Raw genomic sequence first — 12,557 nt, forward strand, 5'->3', positions numbered from 1 at the left:
AGAAGCCTCCCGTGGTCTGACGTTACTGGAGGAAGAAGACTGGAGAAATACCATGTTGGCATCATCTGTTGCAGGCAAGAGCACGAATATCATTTTATTTATTTAAAGCTAGTTTTGAGGACTTTATATAGACAGAAATATCCTACCTCCATTTTTCTAATCAGGACATATCTTCCATTGGTGGCTCCTAACAAAGTAGAAGTATCACAGGGAGTGGAAGTTACATTGTATACCTGCCAGCATCTGACAGCACTCAACCTGTAGCAAATGCTCAAATGCAGTTGACAGATTACAGTGACATCTTCTTAGGTTAGCATTCTTTCTATGTAGGGTACTAGCATCTCTGAATCTGAACAAGAATCAAGAAATAAAGTAGCTATTGCCTGAGATTTGGCACTGTAACTAATCATGTTATCTTCAAACATGATCTTTCTTAGAATGTCTATAGCACTTAGTATCTACATTATATAATCTGACAGCTAATTATATATTAATGATATAAGTAGTTTTTCAAAGGTCGTGCATAATATCTAAGTCTTTTTATCACTGAGGGGTAAAACCCAAATTCTGATTCTTTTATGTCTCTCTCAATATCATGATGGTCAAAGATTAAGAGCTTAATGAAACCTGTTGACTTAGCTTTGGTAGTTTATGAATGCATTGGATAGGCAATTTGGTTATTTCAAACATTACAGGATTTGAGTAAGGAGATCTGGGTATGAAACAAGGCTCTCAAAATTACTAGCTGTGATCACTGACAAATTACCTTTACTTATTTACAAGTTACTTACCCACTTAGAAACATATGTAAAAACAGGGACAGGGATCTTTTTCTTGATCATGAAAGATCAAATGCAATTATTTAATAAAATACTTGATGAGCTGGAAAATATTCTATAAATATAAATGTTGACTATCATTTCAGATTTGGATACTCATGGCATTTTTCTTTCATTCTTTCATTCTTCTCTTTCCTATAGTCTAAAAGTAGGTAAACGATGCAACCAAGAGCCTAGAGCAGGAGTTAGAGAAAGTTAAGCTAGATAGAGATGTGTCCATGCATAAGTTGTGCTGTTTGTACAGAGAAAGGGTTGGGCGCTGGCCACTTAGGGTGACGGGGTATGGAGGCTCTTAGAAGGTGCCACCGTGTCAGCTCCACAGAAAGATGGAATAGTTTCCTTATTGCACCTCATTATGCTTATTTTTCACTCTCCTTAAAACGATGTACAAAGGAGACTCCACCAAAAATGTAGATGTAGAAGGAATAAGAGATAGTTTAGGGATGGCACGGAACAGTCATTTATTTTTCTCATCAGGTGCAAAGTCTCCCTGTTGAGCAGGGAAGAAATTTACAAGAAACTGCTGCTGCTGTTACTACTGCTTATCTAAGGCAAAGGCTAGTGAGAAATCACAATTTGTCTTTTTTTTTTTAATGTAGGAAAGCTTCTCCAAACAAGGAACATTATGACACAGTCTGCTACAGTAGCTATATTCTCTGAATGGGGGGCGGGGTGTGACCATAGAGAGATGTAGAGGATACATGCAGAGTGCCTCAAGAAATGGGGGTCAGCATGCCTCTTGGAAGCTGTGAACACTAATGCTTAGAAAAAAGAAACAGAAAACAAAATATAGCTTAAGGGGCGCTCTCATTTTCTACTGGCGAGGATTCCTGATCTTGGGGAGGTTCTGGAAAATGTATTTCTGGTTCTTCTTCTTCTTCTTCTTGGACTGGAATGATTTCAGTGTCTTCTTCGTTCTTTGGTTGGGAAGATATTTCTGTCAGCTCCACCCCTTCTTCTTTTATTTCAATGGCCTGTTCTTTTTTTTCTTCAGCTGACAGGAGAACTACTACATTCTAGAACACAAAAGTAAACTTGTCTTCACCTTTATCATTTGCACATTTTCCAACAACCTCTACAAATATTTATCAAACACCTCCGCATTTTTACGCTTTCTATGTTATTTCCTACATGCCTCTCAGTCCCACCCAGAATTGATTTCTCAGGCACTCAGATCCTTCTCAAATCACTTATCAAGACTCATCCTTAAGGCCAGCAGTTATGTGCCACTTTGCCTGGAATGGTCACACAGTATTGGGGAAAGAACACTGCAATAATAGAAGAATTCAGATGTTAGTTTTGATTTGCTTTGCTTGGAGGTAATCATTTTCTCTCTCTAATCTTATTTTTTTTTCCCATCTGCAAAAAGAAGGAATTAATGATTTCTAAACTGTATTCTAAATCTGACATTCGATGTTTCTGAAGCACTTGATAATAGATCTGTCATGGAGATAATTCTATCTTCTAGTTGTGGATCCTCTTCAATCCTTTTTTTTTTTTTTTTTTGGAAGAGGGATTAGGTGAAAAGGTTGAGGGAGGGTGGAAGAAGGCGTTACTGAGAAAGAAAGTGGAGGAACCAGTAGCTTTAATCAGCCTCCAACCTTCAGCCATCCTGCTTTTACACATTGAGTATGGAATGAGGTTGGATGCCCGACTCAAGCAGAACTCAAGTGTGGTCGGAGGGAGCACATACCACAGAACTGTATTCTCCGTCTAACCAACGAATTTTAAATTTCAAGACACTCTTCCTCGCTATTAGTATGTTCTGCTTTCCAGGAATATGGCGAGGCCATTTTCCCTGAAGCTCCCGGGCCCCTCAGATCGCGTCCTCTGTCAATGATCCTTTGTAAGACACGATTTTTCTGGAGGGGGATTGTGGACAGAGCGGCTACTACTTACAGCTTTGGTTCTGGAGCATAGTTTTTTCCATTCATTCTCAACAGTGCCAGCTGTCACAAGTTTCTGGAAGAAGGTGAAGACCAGCATCACTGCGAAAATGCTCTGGAGAACAACAGAAAAAAATGAAGGTGAAAATGTAATAATGAAAAATAGAAGAGTACGGTTGGTGTTCAGTAAATGACTTGACCAAAATTTAATGATTAAGAGATCAAATCTTTAGGTGAGTGATGACTACCTGTAAGAATGAGTCTCTTTAGAACCCTGACCGTTATCACAACTGACACACAATGGATAGTTGATGCATGTTGCTAAATGAAAGCAAGGCAGTAACAATTAGTTGAAGAATCCATTTTATGTAGGAAAGAATAATTACTGAGTCCCAAATTAAGTTGTATCCAGCTGTATATAGGCAGTATCACACAAGGAAACCTCTTCACACTTGGGAGATGCTTTTTACACCTTCAAACTCTATACTAAAAACTCCTTGAAGCAAAAGATATCTATAACAACCTAGGTAGTTCTTCACTGTTCGACTTAATAATAATAAAACATTAATACCATTAATAATATTAATGTTAAAGCAAATACTTACAGAGCACTTTCTGTGTACCAGAGACTGTTCTAAAAGCTTTGCATCTATTAACTCATCCTTCAAAACAGCCCTGCAAGATAAATTCTGTTGCCTTCCCCATTTACAATTGATATTGAGGCAGAGTGTGGTTAAAATTCTTGCCCAAAGCCATATAGTCAATAAGTAGCAGATGCAGAGAGCCTGGATCTAGAGTTGATGCTCATAATAAAAATGCCAGTTTTCTTCTCTGAAAAGAAATCAAATTTCACACTTACCAAGAACACAGATCGAATGCTGTAACAATATTCTTTATTGGGAGAGTTAGCTGGTTCACAGTTGTATATGTTCACATATGGTGTGGAAGCTTTAATAAAGTTCAGACTCTCCATTTTAAAAAAATGGGAAATTGTAATGTTAAATATGTCCATGATCAAAAGAATTATTCCAGAAATGGCAGCAAAAAGGCTCAGTGAGTTCATTATCATTTTCCCTTTGACCTGAAATGGAGACATAAAGAGTTAGTAATTGGGCTTGATTAAATTTGGAGGATGTAAGCTAGGAAGGCATCCCAGACCTCATCCCTCTGACTCACAAACATACTGTACTTAAATCATCCTACATCACACTTCTTTCCGTTGTTTTCAGTCTCCTTGTCACTATAAAATAAAAACCCTCATCTCCCGATCCTGTGCCTTTCTCCGTCTCCCCCATCTCAGTTTACGCCATCACCATCCAATCCGTTTATTGGTAAGCCCTTGACCCATGCAGAATGGGGCGATCTTCCTGGGTGTAAATGTGTCCTTAGGAGTTATATAACAAGACCACTCTATAGCTCTTTATAGCCTCCAAAACACTTTCCTGTATATATCACTCCATTTCATCCTATTGACAATTGCATACGGTAGCAAGGACTATTATCTCCATTTTATAGGTGAAAACTCAGAGGTACATGGAGGTGAACTGACTTGCTCAAAGTTACAGCTCAAGGTTAAATAGGACTTGAGCCAGCCATAGCAGTGATTAGACAGTTGTCCTAAATGGCGACCTAAGAGAAATGACACAGCTTCCAAAGAGATGCGTTAGCCTCACAGGGCATTTGTCAGTCGTTAAGTTCATAAGCAGACTCTTCATCGATCTGCCTTTAATTCTGTTTCCATGGACACGTTTCAGGTAGATCTCATTGCCAAGTGTTTCATAAATAAAATCACAACAGCATTGTAACAGATCTTTGCTTTTTAGGGTTGAGAGAACTCAGTGCTACTGTGATTCGGAAGGTCTTTAAGGGCCTTTGTTTTCAACAGAGAAATTAGTTATTTCTCTGATGTTTGGGAAAGAAGAACATACGATTACTTGCCAGACTCTTCCTGGAGTTTGTCTTCGCTGCTGCCAGGAGTGATCCAGAAATGATATACTGTAAAAAGACAGGTGGCAGGTGGGGAAGGGTGTGGGAGAGATGGGAGAAATGGCAGAGGGAGCGAGGCAGAGAGGGACATTACTTCTTACCATTGAGAACTGGTTATAAAAAAGCCGTCTACACTTTCAACCGTTTTTACTAAACTATCCAGCCATTTTTATCGGATTCATTTATTTTTTCAGCAGTCGTATTTCTCTTTCCTTCAGGTTCAACTACATTCATTCCATGCCTTTTATTTAACTAATTGGGGAGCTGTGACTAGGAATATAATAAGACCAAAGAGGCAGAATTCACATTTCCATGTCAATTAATAGTCACACTGTGAATTTAAGTTTTATTTTTAGTTTTATTATTATTTTTTTAAATGGTGGAATTGCTCTTTGACGTTCACAATGATTTAAATGACTTTGATACCAATGAAGAATGAATCGATGTAGGAAATATTTGGCCTGAATGTCACAGGCACCCCATTAAAATGCGGGCTGCTGCAGGAAGAGATGAAGGTGATTTCTCATTTTCCTTTTCTGCTGCTCAAACGATAAAGGGAGAAAACTCTTATTCTAAATCCATCTCTCCTTGTTCTGAAAGTTTCAATCTCAGACTCATCTCCGTAGTAGCAACTGTGAAGGTGTAATATAAACACCACTGCCCCGCCCACGCCCAACAGGGTTACAGGCTTGGAAAACATATACATAAAACAGCCGTCAGGAAGGCTGCTCTCCTGAGGAACAAAAGGACTTTTATTTGGGATGGGACTAATTTCACCGCGTGCAACAGTCATTAAACAGAATGGTAGGGAAGAAGGAAGGACCAGTTGGGAGGAGGTGGGATGCTCCTACCTCCTTTCGCTTTCTGAAACACCATGCTATACCGTCCAGATGTCTAGTGCTCTGCCCCGCACCCCATCCCCCAAATTGACTTTGGAGAAGTCCTGCTTTCAATAATCTTCCTTCTCTGTATAAATCCGTGTAGGGCATCTTTCTCTGACTTCACGTGAAGCAGGAGCACGGACTCTCAACCACGGCATTCACGCTCAAGTTAGTCGACTCTCTTTTCACTGATAACCTATTTCCTACCTATATATTTTCCTCAACACAGAAATAATCTGGTATATGCCGATGGAGCTTTTGAACATTTTCATCTGCCTCATTCCCCGAATGGTTGTGAGTTTTTACTCACCATAATGCCTCCCCAGAGCGGGTACCACACGGTTACACAGATGGGTGCATACACGTTCATGTGGATCATCAGGAGGCTGCCTAGGGCAATGTGGAAGAGCCCATTCATAATCTGGGCAGCCTGGGGAGAGAAGAGGGGCACAGACAGGTGAACGGAAATCGTCGTCAAGTCAGAAAGCAAAGGTCAGGCCGGAAGCCCTGGCTCTGGACTTGGGCCCGTGTAAAAGGCCAGAGGAAGTGGTGAAGGTGCTAAGATGCTGGTCTTGTTCGGATCCATTTTCTCGTCACCTGGGGCGTTTCCAAGGCAGGTGTGCCTAGGATGCCCAAAACGAACTGTGATGGGAGACCCCTCAATATGCAAACCTCAAAATCAAAAGGGCATGTAAGGTCACCGTGTTGACTTCTCTGCACACCCCCAATCCGAACCCCTGTGTCCAATTGGATCAAGCACCTTCACATTGGGCTGAGTCCTCTACCGGCCTCCAGCATCTGCTTCCGGAGGCCAGAGAATCCCTGGGATATGGAATGGAGGGTGGCTGACTCACCCCCAGAGCCTTGGATTCCGTCATGAAGAACCTCTGCATGGGACCCACTGTGGAAGGCATCCTCTTGGGAATTATTCTTTGAACAGGTTGTGTGGCCATAGGGCCTTTCGTAGGATCTGCTGGGAAAGCCCCACTCATTGAATTCCTGGGTGTCGTCATTTCACCCTCAAAACTCCTAAAAATAAAACAAATCATAAATTGAGAAGAGAGAGAATGGGATTTCAGTCTTTTATCTTACGCCACGCCCCTGAATACTTTTCTCTGTATTTTCTCCATGGATGTCATTGAAGGTAGACATGGCCTCTTCCTTGCAACTTTGGATCTGAGGCCAGGCCTACTGCCATGCTCTAAGATAGGATCCACAGGGGGAATCTCAGGTGAGGACATAAGGACCCAGGGACTGCAGCCAGTATTCTCGACAACCACGTCTGGGGCATACTTTATCTTTGTAGAGAACGCCATGCCCACATATCTGCGTGTTGTGTTTGTCTCTCACCCCTGGATGCTTTTCTTAATGGTTTAATATCAGAAAATGTATTTTGTATTGACTCGTCCTCGTCCCTTTGCTTATCTGCTGTCGTGCATTGTGATGGACCAGAGGCATCATGACAGTATAATGAAGGACCGATTCTAGTCTACTGTTAACTCTTGAACAAATCACTTCAAGGCGACTCTCTAGTTTGTACATAAGACTATGGCCTCCTGAGTCAGATTGCCTAGGTTTGAATTAGGTTTCTGCTATTTGCTGTGAACTTTCGGGCAAGTCCTTTGAATGATCTGGGCCTCAAGTTCTTCCACTGTAATGGGGAATAATTATACTTCTTGTCTCATAGAGTAGACGTAAGTGGACTGCGGTCTGTGCATGGCTGCTGTGTTTTTATTCAGCTGTGGCTCAAATGTCAGGTCCTCAGAGAAACCCTCACTCCACAATGCATTCTCCTACTGTATTTGCTTCATGGCACTTCTCGCTGCAGGGAATTACCTTATTTGCTTGCCTGCTTATTGTCTGTCTCTCTCCACTTGAATATAAATTCCATCAAAGCAGAGACCTTGCCCTCTCTTGTCCAGTATCTAAAATTATGGCTGGATTTAATAGCCCTTTAGCAAATATGATCAAAGAAAGAAATGTATGTACAGTACCCATGTCTGAATAATCATTAGCTGTTTTCGTTGCTATTCTTGTCCTTAGTATCATTACCTTTATGAGTATTAGTTTCTATTGTTTCCATCTAAAAAAAATGAGAACAATACCCCTTTCACACACATGTTGTGAGAAATAAGTAAATGTGAAAATGCCTAGTACACAGGGAGAAAGTAGCAAATGCTATTTGTTCTTAGAATTCACGGTTTATTCATTTCTTCACGTTAGACAGTGCATATTACCAAGCTCCAGCGCTAACGTGTTACGACTGCTCAACTTTCTTCACCTTGAGCTTCCTTTTGGTGTTCATTTGGTGTCAGGTTCATTTGGTGTCAAGTTCATTTGGTTACATCAGGTACTTACATGAATTCCACTGGGTCTTTCCTGGGCCCTGGAAGTCTCTCTTTAGGGACACGTCTTTGGTCTTGTCTTTATTGACCGCAAGTTGTGTAAGGGGCCCTGGAGACCAAGACTCTGTCCGCCTGGCTTATTTTGTTAAAGTCACACAGAGGTGGGCTCCCGCAGTAGTACTATGAGACAGGCGACTGGGGGTCTCCCGGGCCTCACATTTGTAACCACTTTATAGCTACATAAAGATTTCACATCTGGCATCTCATCTGAGCCTCGCAGAGTAGACAAGGGATGAATCGTTGCCCCTTTTCGTAGAGAGTATAACAAGGGCACAGAAAAGTTAGGTAACTTATTCAAAGTTACATGGTTAGTAGAGATTTAAAGAGTTGGACCCATCCAGTGAGGTGTCTTTGGTAGCAGGCTGTTTCATCCCTCAGCCTATTCATGTATGAACCTTTTCCTTTTTCTTTAAATAGATGTGCTATTTGGGTGACTATAAATCAATTGAAAACAGAATATCTGTCTGGGCTGCGGGCTGAAGGTTAGAAAGGAGACTTTGACTGGATGCTTTGCGTTTGATTTTGTCCCAGGTCTAGATGATCAGATGTCATGTGGTCTTCAGGCTCTGCTTTGTACCACAAACCACCCCACAAGACCACAAGCAAAAATGTAGCCCACTAGGGAGTTTACAAACTGATTCTTGTCACCGGGCACATTTTTTAGAGCTAGTCAGAACCTCAGAAACCATGCTGTTAATTTGACAAATGAGGAGACTGTGGCCCAAGGATGGGACGTGGGACAGGCATTGTTAAAGATCTTGCTCTTGTTGACAGAGCCACACCGGAAGGCAGTCAGCATGGCTCTGAGGCTGGTTGGTGCTCTTTCTGCTGCCCCACCAGGCGAGGTCAGATAGCTGGAGTTGTTTACTGAGCACCTACCATGTTCCAGGGATAGTGTGTATATATCTAGTTCCAGCTCTCCCGACACCTTCCTTACTAAGTAGGCATTTTGTCTTTTGGCAGATGAGGAAATGGAGGTTCAGAGAGGTCGATTGATTTTCCCAGGGCAAGCATGGAACAGGCTGGGAGTCACCGCGCTCCTCTGTAAAGGGCTCATTTGAGTGAAGGTGACTTAAAGAGCAAAGACTGTCAGTTACTGGACAGAAGGACATGATTGGACTACTGTTATTTTAATTTATCCTTATGTTTCAACTGCCTAAGGCTGTGTTGTATTATTGGTGAGATAAACCACTTATACATGCAAGTTCTACTCAGGCTGTGTCTGTAGTGGCTAATGGCAGTAATAACATTGGGAGAAAATAGTTTCTTTGTTAAAATGATGTCTCGCTATGGAAATTATATTTCTATGAAGTCTTCAATAAATATTATTGTAACCGGTAGTTTATAAACACAAACATACCTGTCCTATCTGCTACTTCATTTTTTATGCAAATAAACTCTCTAAAATATATCTATCATCTATCTCAATAGATAGATAGATAGATTGATTGATAGATGATAGATGATAGAGAGAGAGAGAGAGAGAAAGAAACAGACAGACAAACAGACAGACAGACAGAAAGAAGATAGATTTATGCCAGGGCATTGTAGACTGGCTGGGCAATGAAAAATTTCACTGTATGGGAATATATAAAACCAGACCACATACTCCTGAGGATATTGTAGATTCCTGCAGCTTTGCTCTATCAAAAAAAAAATATTGTCCACAATTATTTAAACAGTGCCCTACATACACAGTTATGCCGAAAGACTAGTGAGTACGTTATTCGGGGTTACTGACCACATGGGTCAAAAGATGATAACAATAGGATTTTATTTTCAGTAAACTATATTAAAATCAGGACTCACTTCATCAGACACTGCTCTATTACAGCAACTTCTGCAAATCTCTTTTGATTTTTAAAAGGTACCACCGTTTCCGTATCCATCTACTGAAGAAGAGCTCACAGCCTTTATGGGTTTTGGTTTGAGTAATGACTTTTAGGTCCATTGATTCCATCATTTACCAAGCAGTTCAAAGCTGCCCAGCTTCTGTTACCTCAACTTCCTCCTTTGCCACTCAAAATAGTTCTGCATTTTTATCCTTTCTGGCCTCCTGGGTACTCATCTCTGAGGAAGAATGTTCTTAACTTCCATGCCCTCTGCCTGTGCTCCTCGGCCCATCTCCTCAGCCCCTCTCCTTCCATCAAGATGTCAGTCCTTCAGAGAAATCGGTTCTTGTATCATCAGTCTCTCGCTGTTTGTGGTGCCCTGTAGCACAAAGAGCAAGCCCCAGTTCTGTCGCTTGCCACTTTCGTGATCTCTCTATTCAAAGTATTGTGCCGAGGACGTGAGATAATTTCCAAGTTATAAAGTACTTAACACTTGAAGAATAATGGTTATCGCCGCACCTTTTTATTTAATAATTAAAATGTGCTGCGGCGTCCCCCAATCCCAAAGCCCCTTCCTTTAATCTAGCAGCGTCCCCAGCCACTGCCCGATCTCCCCTGTCCTTGACCGCAGCTTCTTAAAAGGTCATGGCTCCCCGCTCCTCCTCCACTTCCTGGCCGCCCACTCACACCTCAGCGCTTGGCAGCTAGTTAGTTTCTGCGGGAGCCACTCTGTTGAAACTGCGCTAACCCTCGGGCATCATCCCTCAGGTCGCTCTATTTCTGTTTCCCCTCTCACCTGGGCTTAAAAAGTTGGAGCCATAACTCACTCCTGCTCCTTTATCTCCCAAGTGAAACCGATGGCCAGGTCACGTGGTTTCTGCCTCTGTCAGGTATCTTATCTTGCAGGTGGACCTTTGTTTTACTTACAGCGTCACCCCTGAGTTTGAGTCTCATTTCCTCTCCTAATTTAAGCACAAAAAAAATCTTGCTTTTCTGCCTTGAATCTTTCTCTTTTCTCATCCAGGCTCTACAGGTTACTAGTTCAGACTTCCTAAGTCACTGCTTAGGTCGCGGCCGTCTTCCCAACGTGTCATTTGCCCACTGGAGAAACCCTTCTCAGCTCCGCCCTACCCCCCTTCTTAACCTCGGACCCCACCGTTCCCCACCGGGGCGCTGGTCTGGACATGCCTCCTGCTCGCTTCTCTGAATCTCGTCCACTGTGAAATGCTTCCCCAGCCCCTTCATTTTCACTCACGCTCCCCCTGAGACATGCACATCACCAGAGGCTGTCCCTGCTCTTCTCGCCCCCCCTGCCCTCATCCCTGCCCCCCACCCCCCTTCCCCGCGGCTAGAGCTGCTCTTTCAGATCCCACGGCCTTTTGCATTTCTTGTCACCAGACTGTTTTCTTTCTACGTCATCTTGTAACTTCTTTCGTGGGCTGTGAATCTTGCAAAAGGACGCCCCACTCTGATTACACGGAGAACCTGTTTTATTCCCTCCCGGATGCTCAGGAAACCTCGAAGTGAACGTTAAATGGAACTGCTTCCCCTGAGCAGGTTTACAAGATGTCCAGGGTGTCGGACAAAAAGGTGATCTGATCGGTGAGATCGAGTCATTTTACGAGAAACGGAAAGGGAATCATATTGTGTACTGGTTTATGACAGGGTTAAAATTCTTCTTTGTTCCCCTTCATGGGAGTTTCCTCTTGTCTCCAGCCTACTTTTACAAACCCATCACTCTTACTCTAGGCTTCCGTGATGGATTGGCGGCAGGATTGTGTACTCATTTCGGTATCTACCATCTCCCTCCAGAAATGTTAGGCCCTGAGCCTTAACAATATCTGGCGAGATATTTACATTTAGCGAGATATCTTTGGAGACAAAAACATTTAAACCAAGAGAAATAGAGTTATTTTCATGATAGCCACAACTGATTATTTTCCTGTTTGGTTCCAGGCAGCCAGCTCTAAGAGCTTGAGGATTTTAGCTCATTTAATCTTCATACTGCAGTGGGCACTATCTGTAGAAGAGGAGACTGAGGGACAGAGAGGTCTAATTATATGGCTCGGAAGTGGTAGAATGCCAGCTTTGTGCCCAGCCGGTTAGTCACTGTGCTTAATCTACGTGCCACAACCCGCTGCTTTTGTGGAATGACTCACAGTTGATTGGCCAGGCCCTGAAGAGAGGGAGGGAGGGAGGGAGTGAGAGAGGGAGAGAAGGATGTGGGTGGTCAGCAAGCCTTGATGTCACCCCTCCTCTCAATTAATGACGCCATCAGAAAATCTGACCAGGGAAGCCCTAGAAGTAAAGCCAAGAATCTCTAATCTTCCCTAACCGTCCCATGCCTTATCCATCACTCCCTTTTAATCATTAAAACAAAGCAAATCGATTCCTTACCTGACTCTCCAAGGCCTTAGAGCTCAAGGGCTGATTCGCTGCTGGCTGCCGAGTTCACTTCGGTGGCTACTTTCACAAAGGCACAGGGTGAGTGAGACAGGCTGGGCCTGGGATCGCTGATAGATACCAGGTGACAGGAAATCAGTAGCTTCTGCTACCTTGGGCTTCACCCTAATTACTTTGGTTTAATACACACGTACAAGAGCTGAAGGATGTATAAAAAAGTTTCTGCCTTACCAGGAGGTTTCACTTCTTGAAAAAGACCCCAGGGGACTGCATGGCGTACTTTACGCTACCTTAATTAGAAGAACTTTGCAGCCCCCACCCTGTA

General features: G+C 42.6%; 1 protein-coding gene across 1 annotated transcript; it reads right to left on the reverse strand.

Moving 5' to 3' along the window:
* Positions 1-1,275: 1,275 nt before the first annotated feature.
* LOC120600773 (B-lymphocyte antigen CD20) lies at positions 1,276-12,416 on the reverse strand. Its single transcript, XM_039860295.1, has 7 exons — positions 12,227-12,416; positions 6,447-6,621; positions 5,903-6,022; positions 4,664-4,720; positions 3,585-3,806; positions 2,739-2,840; positions 1,276-1,855 (listed from the first exon to the last, which is right to left on the reverse strand). Exons 2-7 carry the CDS (start codon positions 6,603-6,605, stop codon positions 1,634-1,636), a joined length of 882 nt encoding a protein of 293 aa, XP_039716229.1. The 5' UTR covers positions 6,606-6,621; positions 12,227-12,416; the 3' UTR covers positions 1,276-1,633.
* Between the last annotated feature and the right edge of the window lie 141 nt (positions 12,417-12,557).

The sequence above is a fragment of the Pteropus medius genome, unplaced genomic scaffold (assembly GCF_902729225.1).
Source record: "Pteropus medius unplaced genomic scaffold, Ma_sr-lr_union100, whole genome shotgun sequence".
Lineage (NCBI taxonomy): Eukaryota > Metazoa > Chordata > Mammalia > Chiroptera > Pteropodidae > Pteropus > Pteropus medius.